This window comes from Salvelinus fontinalis, chromosome 2 (assembly GCF_029448725.1).
Source record: "Salvelinus fontinalis isolate EN_2023a chromosome 2, ASM2944872v1, whole genome shotgun sequence".
Taxonomy (NCBI): domain Eukaryota; kingdom Metazoa; phylum Chordata; class Actinopteri; order Salmoniformes; family Salmonidae; genus Salvelinus; species Salvelinus fontinalis.
The window spans coordinates 27,100,523-27,123,728 of NC_074666.1; the positions used below are offsets into that span (position 1 = coordinate 27,100,523).

Here is a 23,206-nt window from a genome sequence, read left to right on the forward strand (position 1 = left end):
ATGTTTCTCTTTAGCCCTCTTAGAAACGTTCTCCACAGAGGGTGCTGTAAAGAATGAAGTGTCAGGCTGTAACCGCCGTCTGGGTTATACTATGATCAGAACGGATACATCAAGTATGACTCCATCTCGTTAGCCATGTGACTTCCTGTTGTGACAGTGTTTACCACAGTGAGAGTTGCGTGGGCCAGTGTCATCAGAAGATTTGGTGCTGCTGTTATTTGGCATTCTGCTGGGACCACTGCTGTTGCTAGGACGCCGTTGGAATGTTTTGTGAAGCACCATCTTGGTGTTAATCTACTCCGGGGTTTGAAGTTTATCTGGGCTCCGAAGGCAACTGCAGCGGTCTACAAAATAATTACCATCTCTCCAATGTTGTAACATGGTCCATTAAAATTACCAGCATCTGGGAGCATAGGAGCCATTGTTTCTCCCACTGTTGTTTCTCCTGACTTTCTTGTTGGCTTTGGGCCACTTCCAAGCTGATGCGATTAAACAAGTCCATCAACTGCCAGAAACTACTCCATAATGAAATGAATACAAAGGAGACATGATAGTGAGGCTGGAAGGCAGGCATGGCTCTCACATCCATCCTCCACAGTAAAGAGACTTCCAGGGCAGCCAACACTTGCCAGACAGTTCACCCAGTGACAAACACATTCCTCAAGGAGAAACACCTGGAAGGAGGAATCTATAGCTCCAAATGAAGGGAATCTACTGTATGCAACACCAGTTTGAGGTTTTTAACCCCTAGCACACAATATAATAATATGAAGAGGTAGTTTTACAAGTGACTCATTCAAGGTGTGAGGTTTTACTGTGGTAGTAGTGGTACTCACCCTGCTCAGTCCCATGTGATAGCTGTTCTTCTCCAGGTCCAGGAACACCAGCAGCTCCTCCACAGCCTGGAAACACACACAGATCAGTCGCTGCCCTTCTACCCCCGGATTATCCCTCTACAGCAGTCCCGCGGAGTTGACGACTAACACAGAGGAGCCCAACAACCACTTCTCTTATCAGACAGATTGACAGAATCCTGAACTATATTCCTTTCACATTCTCCCCGCACACCTCTTCCCCCAATCCACACCTCTCTAGAGAGTAGAGGGTGTGCAGGGAGAGCAGCAAATGAAAACTGACCAGACAGGTCGTCCTTCAGAATCCACCTACTCCAGGCTCATTCCTCCGGGCCCCGTGGTGGTCTTGGCCCCATAGCAGTCTTCTAGATTACACTGTGAGAGGGGCTGCAGCCCAGAGCACTGGGGGTCTTTTGTCTGATGCCATTTCCACAGAAACCCAGAGAAGCTGACGCAAGGGAAATCTGCTTTTCTTCGCTCACGATCTCCCATATGTTTTATTCCCCACCGTTTCACTTCAGCCGGGCTCCTCTTGCAGGGGGCAGATACACAATTGACTCTCATTGATAGATATCCTCAGAGAAAAACACTCATTAGCAATTCTCCCTTCACAGGTTGGATAACACTGAAACACTTTAAAAAGGCCCAGTACAGTCAATGGACCAGTACAGTTATGTTCCTGTGTTTAATATACATTTACACACTATGAGTGTAATAATACTGAAAATGAAAAAGCCCTTTTAGTGTAAGAGCTGTTTGAACAAACCACCTGAAATTTCAACCTGTTTTACTAGGATGGAATTTTGGCCTGCCTGGTGACATCACCATTTAGTTAATAAACCAATAAGAAAAAGGGTTCCAAACCTCTCTGCCAATAACAGCTAGTTTTCCCCTCTCCACTCAGACCAATCCCAGACAGTCCTAGCAAAATTCTTTGAGAAATTGCTCTTTGCTAAGAAGACATTTTTGTAAATGTTTAACCATTTTAATTGTTATCCAGAAATGATTTGATATTGAGATAAAAAAATTGCTACATTGGACCTTTAACCATAAGACCCTCTCGCCAGTCACATCACATAAACAAATGCATTTTCCGACAAGATAGAACTGCCAAAGGGTGCGAAGTTGCAATCTACTGCAGAGATAGTATGACAGAACTATGCAGGCTATCCAGGTATGTGCCCAAACAATTCGAGCTTCTACTTTTAAAGATCCACCTTTTCAGAAACAAGTCTGTCACAATTGCCGCTTGTTATAGACCCCTTTCAGCCCCCAGCTGTGCCCTGGACACCATATGTGAATTGATTACCCCCCATCTATTTTCAGAGTTCGTATTGTTAAGGTGACCTAAACTGGGACATGCTTAACACCCCGGCCATCCTACAATCTAAGCTAGATGCCCTCAATCTCACCCAAAGAGATTGAGGAACCTACCAGGTACAACCCTAAATCCGTAACCATGGGCACCATCTTAGATATCATCCTGACCAACTTGCCCTCTAAATACACCTCTGCTGTCTTCAACCAGGATCTCAGCGACCATTGCCTCATTGCGTGCTTGCGTAATGGGTCCGCGGTCAAACGACCACCCCTCATCACTGTCAAACGCTCCCTAAAACACTTCTGCGGGCAGGCCTTTCTAATCGATCTGGCCCGGGTATCCCTCGAAGGATATTGACCTCATCCCATCAGTAGAGGATGCCTGGTTGCTATTTAAAAGTGCTTTCCTCACCATCTTAAATAACCATGCCCCATTCAAAAAATGGAGAACGGAGAACAGATATAGCCCTTGGTTCACTCCAGACTTGACTGCGCTTGACCAGCACAAAAACATCCTGTGGCGTTCTGCATTAGCATCAAATAGCCCCCGCGATAAGCAACTTTTCAGGGAAGTCAGGAACCAATATACTCAGTCAGTTAGGAAAGCAAAGGCTAGCTTTTTCAAACAGAAATTTGCATCCTGTAGCACTAATTACAAAAGGTTTGGGGACACTGTAAAGTCCATGGAGAAAAAGAGCACCTTCTCCCAGCTGCCCACTGCACTGAGGCTAGGAAACACTGTCACCACCGATGAACCCACGAGAATTGAGAATTTCAATAAGCATTTTTCTATGGCTGGCCATGCTTTCCACCTGGCTACCCCTACCAACATCTCAGCACCCCCTACAGCAACTTGCCCAAGCCCCCCTTCCCCCTTGCTTCTCCTTCACCCAAATCCAGACAGCTGATGTTCTGAAAGAGCTGCAAAATCTAGATCCCTACAAATCAGCTGGCCTAGAAAATCTGGACCCTCTCTTTCTAAATTCATCAGCTGAAATTGTTGAAACCCCTATTACTAGCATGTCCAACTTCTCTTTCATATCGTCTGAGATCCCCAAAGATTGTAAAGCTGTCGCGTTCATCTCCCTCTTCAAAGGGGGAGACACTCTAGACCCAAAGTGTTACAGACCTATATCCATCCTGCCCTGCCTTTCAAAAATCTTCAAAAGCCAAGTTAACAAACAGATCTCCACCCATTTCGAATCCCACCGTACCTTCTCCACGATGCTATCTGGTTCCGAGCTGATCCTGGGTGCACCTCAACCATGCACAAGGTCCGAAAAGATATCATAACCGCCATCAATAAAAGACAGTACTGTGCAGCCGTCTTCATCAACCTGGCCAAGGCTTTCGACTGTCAATCATTCTTATCGGCAGTCTCCGTAACCTTGGCTTCTCAAATGACTGCCTCGCCTGGTTCACCAACTACTTCTCCGACAGAGTTCAGTGTGTCAAATCAGAGGGCCTGTTGTCCAGACCTCTGGCAGTCTCTATGGGGGTGCCAGTGTTCAATTTTCGGGCCGACTCTTTTCTCTGTATATATTAATGATGTCGCTCTTGCTGCTGGTGATTCTCTGATACACCTCTACGCAGACAACACCATTCTGTATACATCTGGCCCTTCTTTGGACACTGTGCTAACAAACCTCTAAACAAGCTTCAATGCCACACTCCTTCCGTGGCCTCCAACTGCTTTTAAAATGCTAGTAAAACTAAGAGCATGCTCTTCGACCAATTGTTGCCCGCACCCTCCTGCCCGACTAGCATCACTACTCTGGACGGTTCTGACTTAGAATAATGTGGACAACTACAAATAACTAGGTATCTGGTTAGACAGACTCACATTAAGCATCTCCTATCCGATGGGATTGGAGGGACGCCATGTGCGACTGACGTGTTTTCCGTTTGCTCCCGTGGTATTTTTAAAGTTTATGTGAATTTTGCAGCAGAACCGTATTTATTTTCATATATTATTTTGGTGATCCCTTCCCGTAAAAACCAAGACTACTTTACTTCCAAATGTCAGCATGTCGACGAAACATAAGGCTAAAAGCATGACTTTGAGAAAACCCGGCCTACAAGACACACTCTCATCACCGCCCTCTCCTGAGCCTGACGGCCCGGGGACTGACACTTTACCCGGGGGGGCGGCTTGGCCTGGCGGCGCTGAAATGAACATTCTCGAGGCCATCAAACTACTACGCTCTGAGATAGTTGAAATGAAAACGGAGGTGGTTAATACGATTGAGGCCCGAATAAAGGAGGTTTCTGATACTTTAAAAGCAGATCTAACCATCCTGCGGAACGAGACGGTGCCAGCAATCACATCACTCAAAACAACAATGGCGTCGCACACTACAACGATTGCAGCACTGGAGACCTCCGCTACAAATGTCTCCGACTTAACTACATCCCTGGAGGCTGACGTGAAACGCCTCGCTGCGGATTTGAAAAAGGTGAAGGAGAGCTGTGTAAGTTTAGAGGGATTCTCTCGCCGCAATAACCTGAGACTTGTATCAGTCCCAGAGTCAGCGGAAATGCCTCGCGCCACGGATTTCGTTTCTGGGCTGCTGAAGGATGTTCTTGCCTTAGATGAAAAGCCCCTGATTGATCGTGCCCACCGGTCGCTGCGCCCAAAGCCCCGGGATGGGGAGAGGCCCCGTGACATAATTCTTCGAGTGCACTTTTTCCATGAGAAGATGGAGATTCTCCGACGAGCCCGCAATACCACTCTGAGCTTTCAAGGACAGAGCTTCTCCATCTACCAGGACTACTCCCCCACTGTTTCCAGGCAGCGCGCAGCTTTCGGGCAGGCCAAGCGACTACTTCGGGACCATCCAGGTGTGAAGTACGGTCTGCGATTCCCGGCCCGTTTATGGCTATCTCATGATGGTAAAGACTACACATTTGATTCTCCGGATGAGGCTCTCTCTCACATTCAACGTCACATCAAGAAGTCTTGAACTTGCTCATAGTTCAGCAACTGTTGCTTGCGAACTGTGGATAGTAAGTAACCCACCTGTGGTACAATTATGTTTAGCTACAACATGCTAATTTTGTATAGTTGGGGAGTTGGCGAACCCATTCAGGCTTATTTGATGTGATTAAATGTTTTGATCATCTAGTGTGCTTGCCTTACAAGCATTCAGTCATTTTAATTTCATTGTATTGAGGTTTTACTTTACTCCTGTGTTTCTAGGCTGTCTTGCTCACCTATTCAGTTTGTTTACATAGTGTCTCAGTGACTCAAAATATTCTTGGCTATTTGTTTACTGCATCCGTTTGCATTGACCCAGTAAACAGTAAAGGCTTCCCGAGGCGACACGTTTTTTGGGGTCCTCACTTAAATTTTAAAAGTTCTGAGCGTCATTTATGCCCAGCAAGCGTTCAACGTTGCGCACACGTTGTTTTTTGGTATTGGTTGTAAGCTGTCTCAGCATTCAACTAGACAACTATTATAATAATAATCATTATTATTATTTTTGATTGTCTTACTACGATTTCCTTACTTCAAATTAGGTCTTCGGCTGAGAGCCTTTATACATTTTATTTATTTTCTCTCTCAAATGCCTGTTATAAGACTGGGAATATAATTATATACATCTACAAGTGGTGCTTTTGTAATTTCGTTTGCACAAGGGATTCACTTTTATTTATTTTTATTTAAAAAATGATTCTTTTTTTTTGCTGTTTGATCCACTAACAAAACGCGACTTTAAAGAGCGGGACTGTGGGTTTAGGTTTAAGACCGCACTCTCACAGACATACTGTGCGAAGAGAACATGTTCTATTTAGGCTTGTACCTCGTTTGGGGAGGTATTGTCTGGGATGGGGGGAGGGGGGGGGGGGGGGGTTGAATTGTTCAGTTCTAATGTTGTCATTCTGTCTTTTTCGTTTTTTTTCTCTGTACTTTTTCCAAACATCTACCACCGTACATTATTACTCTGAGACAAGTTATTCTGGGGTTTTTGGGCGCTCATTGCTTTTCCATTCTATGCTCTAATGACAGGGTTGTATAACGGGAATGCCCAGAGGGGCCGAAACAATGCGATCAAGTACATTTCGTGGAACATCAAAGGGGTTAATAACCCAGTGAAGCGTAAGAGGGTGTTGACACACTTAAAGGGTTTGAATGCAAATATTGCATTTCTACAAGAGACTCACTTGAGGACTGGTGAGCACTTTAGGATGCGTAGGGACTGGGTTGGTCAAGTGTTCCACTCTAACTTTCATAGTAAATCAAGAGGGGCTGCCATTCTGGTTGATAAAGCTACTCCCTTTGTAGCTTCTGAGGTTATCGCTGATCCTAAGGGACGATACATCATAGTAACCGGTAAGCTGTTTTCTACCCCTCTTGTGTTGGCTAGTGTTTATGCTCCCAATTGGGATGACACAAGTTTCATTTCTTCCTTTTTGTCTGCTATACCCAATTTAGATTCTCATTTGTTGATTTTAGGGGGGGATTTCAACTGCAAAATGTCCCCAGTTCTTGACAAGTCCTCACGAACAACTACAGGTCCATCTAAATGTGCCCTACTTATTCAAGCCTTTCTTCAGAAATATGCCATGTTTGAGGCCTGGCGTTTCCTACATCCTACAGATAGACAGTATTCCTTTTATTCTCATGTCCATCAAACATACTCCCGGATTGATTACTTCTTTTTGGACAAAAAACTTCTGCCTAACCTTCGGCAGTGTACTTACAAGAGTATTGTTATTTCTGACCATTCACCATTAGTGCTTGAACTAGAGTTTCCCCAGCGACCTCCTATGTGTTATCAATGGCGTCTCAACCCCATTTTACTCTCAGATAAGGAGTTTGTCAATTTCATTTCTTCTGAAATCACCTTATTCCTAGAAACTAATTCAACACCAGGTATGTCCTGCTCTACCATATGGGAGTCTCTCAAAGCATACCTACGTGGCCAAATTATCTCTTATACAGCCAACCAAAACAGAGTTCGCTCTCAGCGACTTCGGGACCTGAGCGAATCCATAGCCACATTGGATGAGAAGTATGCTACTGTTCCTTCCTCTGATCTGCATAAAGAGCGCCAACTACTCCAATCTGAATTTGATGAGCTTTCTACCAGGCAAGCTGAACAGTTACTCTTGCGAGCTCGGTACAGAGTGTATGAACAAGGCGACAAGGCCAGTAAACTCCTTGCACATCAGATCCGTAAGTCTGAGGCCTCACGTTTAATCCCACAAATAAGGACCCCGTCTGGTGCCACCACAGTTATACATAAAGAGATCAACGATCAATTCAAACAATTTTACTCTGCGCTATACACCTCTGAATCCCCTCAAGACCCTTTGCTGATTGATTCCTTCTTTAATGGCCTGAATATGCCTTCAATTGATACAGACACCCATGACTGTCTAGAAGAAGAATTTACACCTGAGGAGATTGCAACAGCAGTGTCCGCAATGAAAAGTGGTAAATCACCGGGTCCGGATGGTTTTCCAACTGAATTTTACAGGACGTTTTCTGGCCTGCTTTGCCCATTCTTGTCTCGACTATTTGCAGAGTGCCTTGATACCTCAAAGCTACCGCCTACTCTTTATCAGGCTTCAATTTCATTACTATTAAAGAAAAACAAAGACCCCCTGGAATGTGGATCCTATCGCCCAATCTCGCTTTTAAACTGTGATTACAAAATTCTAGCCAAGCTTTTAGCCATCCGTATGGAAGGCTCGCTGCACCAAGTAATACACTCTGACCAGACTGGCTTTGTGAGAAATAGGCATTTGTTTTTCAATATTAGGCGCCTTATGAATATACTGTACTCCCCAGCGTCGGAGGACCCAGAGGTAGTGGTCTCACTTGATGCAGAAAAAGCGTTTGACCGCGTTGAGTGGGATTACCTAACAGCTACCCTTTATAGATTTGGCTTTGGTCCCAAATTCATTGCGTGGATAAAGATTCTTTATTTTTCCCCCATGGCTTCGGTACGGACTAACAACTTGTCCTCTGACTATTTTCCCTTGCACCGCGGATCCAGACAGGGCTGTCCACTCTCCCCCTTGTTGTTTGCTTTGGCAATCGAACCTCTCGCCATTGCACTACGCTCTAATGATGCCATTCAAGGAATAATCAGGACGGGCTCAGAGCAGAAAGTCTCGCTATATGCGGATGACCTCCTTTTGTTTATCTCTAACCCTGATACCTCATTGCCACGCGCCTTATCTGTTCTTAAAAGGTTTGGATCAATCTCAGGGTACAAGCTGAATCTAGGCAAGAGTGAGCTTTTTCCTGTAAACAAGGCTGCTTTAAAGTGCTCTTTTACAAGTTCTCAGTTTAGGATTGTCCGGGATCAATTCACCTACTTGGGAGTTAAAGTGACAAGGAAATATTCAAATCTGTTTCAGGAAAACTTGGTTGCTCTAGCAGACAGTTTGAAACAATCTTTTACTTTTTGGAAGTCGCTACCTCTTTCTCTTATCGGAAGGATTAATGTCATTAAAATGAGTGTGTTGCCCAAATTTCTATATTTATTTCAATGTTTACCCATTTTTATTCCAAAATCTTTTTTTATTTCACTGGATCAAACATTCATGCATTTCATTTGGGATGGCAAGGTACCACGGATTGGTAAAAAACATTTACAGAAGCCTAGGTCATTGGGGGGTTTAGCTCTACCAAATTTTCAGACATACTATTGGGCTGCAAATTTCAGAGCCCTTTTGTACTTGCTGCAGACTGATCCTACTGGCCCCAGACCACTCTGGGTCCAGATGGAGTCTGAATCGTGTAAACCTGCTGCACTTTCTTCTGTGTTGTGCTCGTCTCTCCCAGTGTCCCTAGGCAAAAGGTGTGTCAACCCAATTGTAAAGCAGTCTCTTAAAATTTGGAATCAGTTCCGTTTAGCCTTTGGCCTCCGAGGCTTTTCTCTATCAGGCCCAATCAATCAGAACATTTTATTTCCTCCATCTTTGAATGATGGGGCTTTTGGCATCTGGCACTCACTAGGCCTCTCCTCACTAGCCCAATTATTCTTTGATGACACATTTGCCTCTTTTGCTCAGCTACAGGAAAGGTTCAACCTCCCCCAATCCCACTTTTTCCGCTATCTCCAGACTAGGAACTTTGTCAGAGCTAACACACCTGAATTTCCCCATAGGCCTGCGAATACAGCTATAGAGAGCATCTTGGAGCTGAACAAGCTTCCTAGGGGCACAATTTCAGATGTATATGCAATCATTCATGACTTACAGAACCCCTCTTTGGTGCCTTTAAAGACTCGATGGGAAAAGGATTTGGGGGAGGAACTTGGGGAAGACACCTGGGAATCTGTACTGCGCAGGGTGCATTCGTCCTCTTTTAGCACTAGACACAGCCTCATTCAATTCAAGGTGGTTCACCGTATCCACTGGTCTGGGGCCAGACTTGGAAGAATATTCTCTGATTTTGATCCTACCTGTGTCAGATGTAAAATTGAACCAGCCACACTGTTGCATATGTTCTGGGGCTGTCATAAACTGTCAGGTTTCTGGGAATTAATATTTAAATGTTTCTCTGATATATATGACACTGTTATAGATCCGTCTCCCCTTACAGCCCTTTTTGGTGTACTGCCCATAGGTACCCCCCTGTCAAGAATCCAGTCGGACACTGTTGCTTATACAACTCTTTTAGCTAGACGGCTAATACTACAGAACTGGAAGATGGCAGCTCCCCCATCTTATACATATTGGGTGAGAGATGTGTTGTGCTCTCTGAAACTAGAAAAAATTAAATTCAATTCACGTGGGAACCCCAAACTGTTTAATGAGGCTTGGGCTCCATTCCGGTGTTACTTTAAACAGTCCATCCTCTGATGGCATTCCTATTAAAACCAAAATAAGTCTGTATTTGACCCCCCTGTGACTTACTTAGGGGTTGGATGAGCATTTCTCTGTGTTTTTTCTGGGGGGGGGGGGCATTAAGGCTGATGTGCTTATTGATTGTGACCTGCGGATGCCTTGTTCATCTTGCCGGGGCAGAGACTAAGGTGTGAGCTTGTTTTTCCCAGTTATTTTTATTTTTAAATTTTGTTCACGCCTACATAAAATTATTATTATTCATTTTTTATTTTAAAGCATTGTAAACTTTTCATTTTTGGTCCAGTGGATGGTTGGTCTGTGGCCTTGACTGTCTGTGAGTGGTTGCATTTCTCCACCCCATCCCTTGACTGTTTACAGGAACAATGGTGAGGTGGTTGCTCTGTCCCTATACTATAGATTGCCCCTTTAACCTGTCTAGGATCAGCGTGGCGCTTGCGGCACCCCCCCCCCCCCCCCCCCCACTGAAAAACCAGTGCCGCGAAATTCAAAAAAAATATTTTTTTTAAATATTTAACTTTCACACATTAAAGTCCAATACAGCTAATGAAAGACACAGATCTTGTGAATCCAGTCAACATTTCCGATTTTTAAAATGTTTTACAGGGAAGACACAATATGTAAAGATGTACATCTATTACCTAAAAACACATTAGCATAATCCACCATCTTTTATTTGTCCACCAACACCAGTAGCCATCACCAATTCGGCTAAACTAAGATATTTATAGCCCCTAACCAACAAAAAAACTCATTAGATGACAGTCTGATAACATATTTATGGTATGGGATAGGTTTTGTTAGAAAAAAGTGCATATTTCAGGTAGATGGCATAGTTTACAATTGCACCCACCATCACAAATGGACTAGAATAATTACAATGAGCAACGTGTTTACCTAACTACTAATCATCAAACATTTCGTAAAAATACACAGCATACACGAATCGAAAGACACAGATCCTGTGAATACAGACAATATTTCAGATTTTCTAAGTGTCTTACAGCGAAAACACAATAAATCGTTATATTAGCTTAGCACATAGCAATTAGCAGCCCAGCATTGATTCTAGCCAAAGTGAGCGATAAAAGTCAACATCGCCAAAAGATATTAATTTTTTCACTAACCTTCTCAGAATTCTTCCGATGACACTCCTGTAACATCACATTACAACATGCATATACAGTTTGATCGAAAATGTTTATATTTAGCCACCAAAATCATGGTTAGACAATGTGAAATGTAGACAGGCTGGTCAGAAAATGTCCTTGCGCCACTTAGACAGTGATCTACTCTTATACATAAATACTCATAAACGTGACTAAAAAATATAGGGTGGACAGGGATTGATAGACAATTTAATTCTTAATACAATTGCGTTATTACATTTTTTAATTTATCCTTACTTTTCAATACAATTTGCGCCAAGCGAAGCTACGTCAAAAAACATGGCGTCCTAAGCCACTAAAATGTTTCGACAGAAACACGATTTATCATAATAAAAATGTCCTACCTTGAGCTGTTCTTCCATCAGTATCTTGGGCAAAGGATCCTTTCTTGGGAGAAATCGTCTTTTGGTGGAAAGCTGTCCTCTTGCCATGTGGAAATGTCAACTGCGTTCGGGATGAACTGAAAAGCGTGCCCAACTTTTCACATCGTTGCAAAAATAAATGTCCCAAAATCGCACTAAACGGATATAAATTGCTATAAAACGCTTTAAATTAACTACCTTATGATGTTTTTAACTCCTATAACGAGTGAAAAGATGACCGGAGAAATATAACAGGCTAAACTAACGCTTGGAACAGGTGCGCGCCGGGGTCCTCTAGGCTCATGACGCAGCTCCCAAAGAATGACTAGCTTCAGGGTTTTTTGATTTGTAGGGCCTGTGAACGCGCAATCGACCCCGTTGGAATCGTCATCACGTAAAGGCATCCAGGGGAAGACGTAAGAAGTGTCCGTATAGTCATAGCAACGACAGTGCCCTTTTAAATGACTTCAGAAGATTGGCCAACATTTCTCAAATCTGACTCCATGTCAGGGAAATTGCTGTAGAATGGGCTCTGTTCCACTTAGAGACAAAATTTCAACTCCTATAGAAACTATAGACTGTTTTCTATCCAATAATAATAATAATATGCATATTGTACGATCAAGGATTTTGTGGGAAGCCGTTTAAAAAATTAGCCACATTAGCATAAATAGTCTAAACAGCGCCCCCATCCCTTAACCTTTGTAGCCTTCTGCCTGGTGTGTTTAACTTGTCTAAAGTATGGTATCTTTAAAGCTATTTTTTTTAAATGTATTATTTGTTGTTTTTTTTCTAGTTGAGTATATTATTTATATTGCTTTGTCTTGTCTGTGTGTGTAAAACTTAATAAACAGAGTTTTCAAAAAGCATCTCCTATCCAAAATTAAATCTAGAATCAGCATCCTATTTCGCAACAAAGCCTCCTTCACTCATGCCGCCAAACATACCCTCGGAAAACTGACGATTCTACCGATCCTTGACTTCGGCGACGTCATTTACAAAATAGCCTCCAACACTACTCAGTAAACTGGATGTAGTCTATCACAGTGCCATCCGTTTTGTCATCAAAGCCCCATATACTACCCACCACTGCGACCTGTATGCTCTTGTTGGCTGGCCCTCACCACATATTTGTCGCCAAACCCACTAGATCCAGGTCATCTATAAGTCTTTGCTAGGTAAAGCCCCGCCTTATCTCAGCTCACTGATCACCATAGCAACACCTACCCGTAGTACACGCTCCAGCAGGTATATCTCACTGGTCATCCCCAAAGCCAACACTTCCTTTGCCCGCCTTTCCTTCCAGTTCTCTGTTGCCAATGACTGGAACAAATTGCAAAAATCACTGAAGCTGGAGTCTTATATCTCCCTCTCTCTTTAAGCATCAGCTGTCAGAGCAGCTTACCAATCACTGTACACAGCACATCTGTAAATAGTACACCCAAAGTACCTCATCCCCATATTGTTACTTATCCTCATGCTCGTTTGCACGCCAGTATCTCTACTTGCACATCGTCATCTGCACATCTATCACTCCAGTGTTCATGTTAAATTGTAATTATTTCGCCTCTATTTATTGCCTTACCTCCCTACTCTTCTACATTTTCACACACTGTACATAGATTTTTCTATTGTGTTATTGACTGTGTGTTTGTTTATGTGTAACTCTGTGTTGTTTTTGTTGCACTGCTTTGCTTTATCTTGGCCAGGTCGCAGTTGTAAATGAGAACTTGTTCTCAACTGGCCTACCTGGTTAAATAAAGGTGAAATAAAATAAAAAGTGGGGAGCTCCCTTCCTAAGCATATTATTAGGGCAAAACCACCCGCCAGACAGCCTCCAGGGTAGAAAATGTCTTTCACCAAGTTGATAAGTGCAATACCAAGTTTTGGGTATTTTGTTCAGCCCTAAACTCCAGTGCAATTTGCTTCCCGTCTCTGCTCGTCATTGATTAAACTTAGTAGGGAGTGGGATGCACCTGGGGATAAGTTGATTAGGTCATCACAATGGCCCTGATTAATAGAGGTTTATTCCTCTGTCAGTGGGCTACTGACAGCCAAGGAGGAGATGGTCTATTCAGCTCAAATCAAATGTTACTTGTCACGTGCACCGAACACAACAGGGATAGACCTTACAGTGAAATGCTTACTTACAAGCCCTTAACCAACAGTGCAGTTTTTAGAAAAAGACCTAAAAAAAATTATAAAAGTAACAAATAATTAAAGAGCAGGAGTAAAATAACAATAGCGAGGCTATATACAGGGGGTAAAGGTACAGAGTCAATGTGCGGGGGAAACGGTTAGTCGAGGTAATATATACATGTGGGTAGAGTTATTAAAGTGAGTTATGCCTAGATAATAACAGCTCATTAATATAACAATGCAGACCTCCGTTGTTGGCCTGAATCATATTATTTACTCCAAACACACACACAGAAAAATAGACTCACCTTCTTCTCATCCTTCACTATGTAGTTGCGGCCAAGATTCTTGGTCAGGTGTGGTGCCAGCACATCGAAGCGGCGGCAGAATTCGGAGAAGACCATGTGATCAGGGTATCCTGTATAGACAAGGACATCGGGGTAAGGTTATGAAGCTTAAAAATGTACATATTTATTTTAAACACTGCTCTTTGTGAAGATCATTTGGTTTGAGAGACCCTTCCAGACCTTCCTAGTCTAATATCCACAGCCTCTTACCTTGTCTGTAGATTCTGAGAGCGTCCAGCAGCTTGGAGCCGCGAAGCTGAGACCGGAGCAGGGCCACATCCAGCTGCATTAGGCCAGAGTCTCCACTCTCCCCCTGGGCCTCCAATTCCCCTCTGCCTGCCCGCAGGGCATCAGGATTGGGCAGCAGGCAGTGGATAAAGTGAACCCTGGACCTCCGCACAGTGTCCAGCAGAGCGTCCTACAGGAGATAGGGGAGTTAGCTGGGACTGAAATAGTAACAGTGAGTGCAATGAGAGAGGGCAAGGCCTCAACATGCATCGAGAGAGTAGCCGGCCTAATCAGAGACCAAACCTTTAAATCATAAGCAAAGGCTCTATACACTGGCTCTCACTAATGGATATAATAGCAAATTTCATACATTAAGCAATCTTAATAATCCACCTGGGTTTTAATAAATGGTATAGTTAAAGTACTCAGGAAATCTAATCCCTAGGCCCTACACGAGGGCGGCTCCTAGCGCCTACCCTTTCAAGCTGTAATAATATGGTAAAAACACAGGAAGATGGATGATCCCCCAAGCACTATGCGGACACCTCTTCCCGGGGTAGGGGATATATTAGGCAGTGCTAATTAAATGACTCCTATTACTGAATCAGCCTGTGTGTTGGATTCACATGAGAGGCCCTGTGGCCCAACAACTTAGCTGGATATGCCCAGACTGTTACAGGAACAGAAGTGTAAAATATGACTTTTTGGAAAGCCCTCTCGCTTTCCTTCTCTCCAACAGACCTGCCCTCTGCAGACAGCTTGCAGCCTCTCACCACTTGTAGTTTGATCTGTATGCAGAGGGACTTCTTCTTGACGGCCGCCACTCCAGTGGTGAAAGTCTTCCTCATGCTGGTGGCGCGCCGCAAGGCCAGCTGGGAAACACCCTCCAGGCCCGCGATGGAACCTGACAGGGTGGTGGCCCCGCTTCCTCGGCTCATAAACAGACCACTAATGTTCTCCCTGGAAAGGAGAGAGACAATCAGATCAGGTCAGACATGTCTGTTGCAAGCATTGCCAATCATGCCAAAACATTATGTGCGTCTTACTTGTGGGAATCCTGCAGGAGACTCCCTGCGTTGGTAGAGGCAGGGTTCTGTTTGGCATGGCTCAGCCAACCACGGGCGTCATACTCCACCCAGTCTGTCCCATGACTGTGACCCAACAGAAAGTGATGCAGCTTCCCACTCTTCAGCAGCAAGGTGTGACCTGACAGGTAGAGGGGGAAAAGGAGTTGATAACAGTTATGCATTTCAATGAATGTTTGGATGTGTAGATGGATGTGTGTGCATAGTGTGGCAATGAACATAAAGTGCATTTGGAAAGTATTCAGACCTCTTGACTTTTCCCACATTTTGCTACATTACAGCCTTATTCTAAAATATATGTTTTTTTTATCCTTAATAATACTCCATAATGACAGTGAAAATTGGTTTTTAGAAATGTTTGCGAACAAAAAACAGAAATACCTTATTTACATTTACCTTATTTACAAGTATTCAGAACCTTTGCTATGAGACTCAAAATTGAGCTCAGGTGCATCCTGATTCCATTGATCATCCTTGTAATGTTTCTACAACTTGATTGGAGTCCACCTGTGGTGAATTCATATGATTGAACATGATTTGGAAAGGACAACACCTGTCTATATAAGGTCCCACAGTTGACAGTGCAAGCAAGTCATGAGATCGAAGGAATTGTCCGTAGAGCTCTGAGACAGGATTGTATCGAGGCACAGATCTGGGGAAGGGTACGAAAACATTTCTGCAGCATTGAAGGTCCCCAACAACACAGTGGCCTCCACCAATCTTAACTGGAAGAAGTTTAGAACCACCAAGAATCTTACTAGAGCTGTCGGCCAAACTGAGCAATCGGGGGAGAAGGGCTTTGGTCAGGGAGGTGTGCCTCTGCAGAGATGGGTTAACCATCTTTGCAGCACTCCACCAAATCAGGCCTTTACAGTAGAGTGGCCAGCTGGAAGCCACTCCTCAGTAAAATGCACGACAGCCCGCTTGGGATTTGCCAAAAAGCACCTAAAGGAGTCACAGACCATGAGAAACAAGATTATCTGGTTTGATGAAACCAAGATTGAACTCTTTGGCCTGAATGCCAAGCGTCACATCTGGAGGAAACCTGGCACCATCCCTACGGTGAAACATGGTGGCCAGCAGCATACCACACTGCATACCACTGTTGGCTTGCTTCTGAAGCTAAGCAGGGTTGGTCCTGGTCAGTCCCTGGATGGGAGACCAGATGCTGCTGGAAGTGGTGTTGGAGGGCCAGTAGGAGGCACTCTTTCCTCTGGTCTAAAAAATATCCCAATGCCCCAGGGTAGTGATTGGGGACACTGCCCTGTGTAGGGTGCCGTCTTTCGGATGGGACGTTAAACGGGTGTCCTGACTCTCTGAGGTCATTAAAGATCCCATGGCACTTATCGTAAGAGTAGGGGTGTTTACCCCGGTGTCCTGGCTAAATTCCCAATCTGGCCCTCAAACCATCATGGTCACCTAATAATCCCCAGTTTACAATTGGCTCATTCATCCCCCTCCTCTCCCCTGTAACTATTCCCCAGGTCGTTGCTGCAAATGAGAACGTGTTCTCAGTCAACTTACCTGGTAAAATAACGGTAAAATAAATAAATAAATAAATGCTGTTGGGATGTTTTTTAGAGGCAGGGACTGGGAGACTAGTCAGTATCGAGGGAAAGATGAACGGAGCAAAGTAGAGAGAGATCCTTGATGAAAACCTGCTCCAGAGCGCTCAGGACCTCAGACTGAGGCAAAGGTTCACCTTCCAACAGGATAACGACCCTAAGCACACAGCCAAGACAATGCACAAGTGGCTTCGGGACAAGTCTCAATGTCCTTGAGTGCCCAGCCAGAGCCCGGACTTGAACCTGATTGTCTCTGGAGACCTGAAAATAGCTGTGTAGCGATACTCCCCATCCAACCTGACAGAACTTGAGAGGATCTGCAGAGAAGGGGAGAAACTCCCCAAATACAGGTGTGCCAAGCTTGTAGCATCTTACTCAAACCTGTTTTTACTTTGTCATTATGGGGTATTGTGTTTAGATTGATGAGGGGGGAAACTATTTAATCAATTTTAGAATAAGGCTGTAACATAACATTTGGAAAAAGTCTGAAGGTCTGAATACTTTCCGAATGTATATGAAGATAAAAACCTACAAATAAATCAATCATATCACCAGACAATATATTTCCTATAAAGCACTTAATTTTTTATATAATTTTTTTTAAAACAGTATTTTCCCTCAACATGGTGTGAAATACACATATAAACAATAGTCTAAATGTAGGATCATTTTGCTGATAGGCAATGAGGACTCGGGATCTTTCCCCCATGGCCCTTTCCTCCACGTGTTTCCATGGCAATTCCATTTTGATATAGTGAAGCTAAAACTTAATTTCTCTCTATACTCTAGTATTTTGGATTTGAGATAATGTTTCATATGAGGCGACAGTATATAATATAATGTCACCTTTTATTTGAGGGTATTTTCATACATATCCGTTTTATCGTTTCGAAATGAAAGCACTTTATGGATCTAGTCATTTGAAGAGGTCATAAGTATTTGGACAAATGCACTTATGAGTATTGAAGTAGTCAAAAGTTCAGTTTTGGTCCCATATTCCTAGCACACAATGACTACAAACTTGTTAGATGCATTTGCAGCAGTTTGTTTTGGTTGCGTTTCCGATTATGTTGTGGTTGCCAATAGAAATGAATGGGAAACAATGTAGTGTCATTTTGAAGTCACTTTTTTATAAATAATATCATATGTTTCTGAACACTTCAACATTCAGGTGGATGCTACCATGATTAATGGTAATCATGAATGAAGCATTAATAATGAGTGATTAATATCATCCCCCCCAAAAAAATGCTAACCTCCTCGGTTATTGGTAATGGAGGTTAGCATCCCGTGGGGGTATGATCTTTGTGCCTCTAACTTTCTCGTGTGTGTGTGTGTGCGTGAGAGAGAGAGAGCGATAACAGGATGTGACTGTTGTTGAGCTGTGCCTGAGTGATGAGTAACATATTTGACTGTGTGTGTGTTCACCTTTGCTCTCTCCCTCAGCAGGGCCATAGTAACTGAAGAGGCGTCCCAGTAGAGTATCCTCTGAACCCCCAGGCTGCAGAGCCTCCTCTTCCATCAGCCACAAAAGGCCCCGAGCCTCATCAGTCCTCAGCGTCCGCACCTGGCACACACACACATGCATACACTGGTCAGACATGCCTCTACCCAGTCCTTCGGATGGTTGTACAGTGCTTTCATAAAGTATCCATAACCCTTGACTTATTACACATTTTGTTGTGTTACAAATCCATCTATACACAATGCCCCATAATGAAAAAGTGAGAGATTTTTTCTCTCTCCTAAAAGAAGGTTATTCACACCCCTGAGTCAATACATGTTAGAATCACCTTTGGCAGCAATTACAGCTGTGAGTCTTTCTGGGTAAGTCTCTATGGATTGTGCAATATTTCCACATTCTTTAAAAAAATTATTCAACGTCTGTCAAGTTGGTTGTTGATCATTGCTAGCCACCATTTTCATGTCTTGCCATAGACTTTCAAGAAGATTTAAGTCAAAACTGTAACTAGGCCACTCAGGAACATTCAATGTCGTTGTGGTAAGCAACTCCAGTGTATATTTGGCCTTGTATTTTAGGTTATTGTCCTGCTAAAAGGTGAATTTGTCTCTGTCTGTTGGAAAGCAGCCTGAACCAGGTTTTGCTCTCGGACTTTGCCTGTGCTTAGCTCTATTCCGTTTATTTTTTAATCCCAAAAAAACTCTAGTCCTTGCCGATGACAAGCATACCCATAACATGATGCAGCCACCACCATGCTTGAAAATATGAAGAGGGGTACTCTGATGTGATGTGTTGGATTTGTCCCAAACATAACGCTTTGTAATCAGAACATAAAGTACCTTCTTTGCCACATTTTTTGCAGTTTTACTTCAGTGTCTTATTGCAAACAGGATGCATGTTTTAGAACATTTGTATTCTGTACAGGCTCCCTTCTTTTCACTCTGTCATTTAGATTAGTATTGTGGAGTAACTACAATGTTGTTGATCCATCCTCAGTTTTCTCCCATCACAGCCATAAAATCTGTAACTACTACTTTAAAAAGTCACCATTGGCCCCTAATGGTGAAATCCCTGAGTGGTTTCCTTCCTCTCCAGCAACTGAGTTAGGAAGAACACTTGTATCTTTGTAGTGACTGGGTGTATTGATACACAATCCAAAGTGTAATTAATAACTTTACCATGCCCAAAAGGTATATTCATTGTCTGCTTTTATTCTATTTTTTTTTATCCATCTACCAATAGGTGCCCTTCTTTGAGGCATTGGAAAACCTCCCTGGTCTTTGTGATTGAATCTGTGTTTGAAATTCACTGCTCGACTGAGGGCCCTTGCATATTATGTAATTATTCAAAAATCATGTTAAACACTATTATTGCACAGTCCATGCAACTTAAATCCTATTTTTACTCCTGAATTTATTTAGGCTTGCCACAACAAAAGGGGTTGAATACTTATTGACTGAAGCCATTTAAGCATTTCTTAAAACATAATTCCACTTTGACATTAGGCTGTAACAACAAGGGGACAAAAGTCAAGGGGTGTGAATACTTTCTAAAGGCACTGTATATCAGTAGAAACACCAGTCTCACCAAAATACACAGAAACAAGACTTACTGGGCCCTTAGCTTGCTTTTCAACCGATTCATACTGGCTCACTTCAGCAAAGACTCTCAGCCAGCTCAGTCATACTCACACTCCAAGGCCTGAGGTGAAGCCAGCTCTCATAATATAACCCTCTACTTTGTAGGAATCATTCTATAAGCCTTTGGCAATGTTGGCAAATGTTTTTGTTACAAGGCTTTTCACCTGTAATAGCACAGCACCTCTCTCAACTCTCTCCGGGCTATATTTCCACAACAAACAATAAAAATGGTGTGATTGAAGCAACTGATCATATTTACAACCAAAATATTTCACTGACAACAGTGAAACACTGGCCAAAATCTTGCCTACTGCTAAAACTACATACTGCGTACTAATCATGCTACATACTCTTTCGAACACATTGTTTAGTTATGCAATAAGCAACAAATATCAACATACTAGGCTGAGAATGCGTTATCTAATGAGCAATGGAGTTCATTCCAACCATTTGTTCATTTTGGTACAGCGCGTCACCTTATGTAATTATCATCTGTTGTCAAATACACACTTCTCTTCCTCAAGAGCCTGCATCAAATTGTACTAGACAAAAATACGAAATTAGTATGACATCCTGCCATTTCAAGCATGCTCAAATTTCACATTCTATAAAATGTTTGATTTTGGCATACCCAAAATGCCTACTATTTAGAATGCAGTATTGGTATTCAGAAACGTCCACTGCTTTCAGATTAAGGCTTTTATTGAATAACAACCAGAAAAATAGTCGTTTTTCATAAAGCAATTGCTGTAGTTTGTTTTGTGAGGTCCAGACGGCAGAGAGAGACAGGACATTAGACATGGCTCTCATTATGTCTAGTATCAGAGAAAGAGCTCAGAGAGCACTGGAGCATTCAGGAAGCCTGCACTCTACACAGGCCACTTCAGCAATTATCACTAGAATGCCAGCCACAATTTAGCTTTTTGATATAACAGAACTCTAAACAGTTTCTCTCTTGAAATGGCTCTTTGTAAATTAAAGAATATACTGTGTATTCGGAAAGTATACAGCCTTATTCTAAAACTGATTAAATACATTTCTCATCAATCTACACACAATACCGCATAATGACAAATAGGTTTTTAGAAAGTTTGCAAATGTATTAAAAATAAATAACAATAACAGTATTCAGACCCTTTGCTCTGAGACTTGAAATTGAGCTCAGGTGAATCCTGTTTCCATTTATCATCCTTGTGATGTTTATAAAACTTGATTGAAGTCCACCTGTGGTAAATTCAATTGATCGGACATGATTTGGAAATGCACATATCAGAGCAAAAACCAAGCCATGAGGTCGAACAACAAGAATGTGTCGAGGCACAGATCTGGGGAAGGGTACCAAAAAAGATCTACTGCATTGAATGTCCCCAAGAACAGTGGCCTCCATCATTCTTAAATGGATGAAGTTTGAACGCCTAAGACTCTTCCTAGAGCTATTTTCCCAGCCAAACTGAGCAATTGGGGGGAGAAGGGCCTTGGTCAGGGAGGTGACCAAAAACCCGATGGTAACTCTGACAGAGCTCCAGAGTTCCTCTGTGGAGATGGGAGAACCTTCCAGAAGGACAAGCATCTCTGCAGCACTCCATCACATCAGGCCTTTATGGTAGAGTGGACAGGCAGAAGCCACTTCAGTAAATGGCACATGACAGCATGCTTGGAATTACCAAAAGGCACCTAAAGGACTCACATATACATCTGTATACCCACTTGGCAGACTGAACAAAATGCTTCAGTGTTTTTACACTATTTTCCCCTCTGATTTATTTCAGTAGCGGTGGGAAAGTTGCTGGGAATTGGCCACTGTTTTAAAGCCAATTCCCAGCAATTCTACACATTTTACCATTAGGCTGAGAAAACAAATTGGATTTTGAAGCTAATTTCCTGCAATTCTACAAAATTTGCCATGGCTTTTTCTGTATTCTTATGCGGACTTACTCAAAAATAACAAAATTCCCCAAAAAATGTGGGCCCCATGCCATGACATTTTGGGAATTTTAGATTCTCCCTGACTGTCTAGTTTTGATTTTGGTGGTTGTTAATTCTCAAAGATGATCTTATAAATACATAGCTCCATTATCTTTTCTATATACCTGATCTTAGTCATTTAAATTGACACTGAAAACAGTTTACCAACATTTTTGGGGGGAGTGGTGGCAAAGATTTAGTAGCGACGGCCCGCCGCTGCTAAATTAATATAGGGGAAACTCTGACACAACATTAGGGCTATGATAACTAGTATCGTTGAATTCTTTGAAACTTTATATATAAAAATAATCCCTCGGTCAGATTGGACATGCACACGCTCGCACGCACGCAGCCACACACCCACACATACATAAAAAAAGCCTCTTCCTGGACCACTAAAAGCCTTCAGTGAACCCATGGGTACTGACTTTTTAATGTCAGGGGCCAACATTTGAAGAGTGTCAGTGTAAATTCAACTGTCAGCTTTCATCCTTGTGTCTCGACATCAACAGAGTGCTCTCTAATGGCGTGGGCGGTGCCATTCTTTTGCTTTTGTCCGCCTTTAAAAAGGCTTTGGCCTTTTGCAGCCATCTGCTGTACAGTGGTTCACTGCTTTTGAAGACTGCTCCAGCAGGGCCAGGACCCCTTAAAAAGCAGAGTACTCAACGCAACCAACCAGGAATTATTATAACGCTAGCTCTGACACTGTCAACACCGTATCGTTTCTGTTTCCATGGCACACACTGGAGGAGAAGCAACAAAAAATATTGTTTTCTTCCAGAGTAAGTTTAGTTTTTGTTTGCTGAATGAAATATCTTCCTTCTCCTTCAGCTTTCTTCCTGTTGGTTCCTCTATGCAGGCATTAATATATCATGCTCACTCTAAGAAAAATAAACTAAACACTAAACTGAAAATTCTTAAATCTGCAAAAATGTATCAAATAACTCTAGACTGACTCACTGTGAATCTCAAAGAACTCACGAATGTAACTATAATATGCATATAGGTGCACCGTGAACTGTGTGGCATTCAGAGAGGCAGGGTGCCATGATTACAGAGATCTGGCAGTTGAAAGTGCCAAAAGATTCATACGGGAGTTCATGTGAAATAACGTGTTACTGGACTGTGCCAATATCAAACAGAAATCCCATAGAAAGGTGATGAGAGAACTGCTGTACAGCATGAAGCTGCCATGGTCATAGAAGGCAGGAACATCTAAATTCTCAACCAGGTAAACTCGTGTGAA

General features: G+C 42.8%; 1 protein-coding gene across 1 annotated transcript in view; it reads right to left on the reverse strand.

Moving 5' to 3' along the window:
- Positions 1 to 23,206, reverse strand: part of LOC129815409 (unconventional myosin-XVIIIa-like) — a 102,667-nt gene that overhangs the window by 36,512 nt on the left and 42,949 nt on the right. Inside the window, exons 14-19 of the mRNA XM_055869209.1 lie at positions 18,322 to 18,460; positions 15,290 to 15,449; positions 15,017 to 15,203; positions 14,226 to 14,433; positions 13,977 to 14,086; positions 837 to 902 (exon numbers count right to left, since the gene is read on the reverse strand). Of these exons, the coding sequence (XP_055725184.1) occupies positions 837 to 902; positions 13,977 to 14,086; positions 14,226 to 14,433; positions 15,017 to 15,203; positions 15,290 to 15,449; positions 18,322 to 18,460 (870 nt within the window). The remainder of the gene's footprint in view (positions 1 to 836; positions 903 to 13,976; positions 14,087 to 14,225; positions 14,434 to 15,016; positions 15,204 to 15,289; positions 15,450 to 18,321; positions 18,461 to 23,206) is intronic.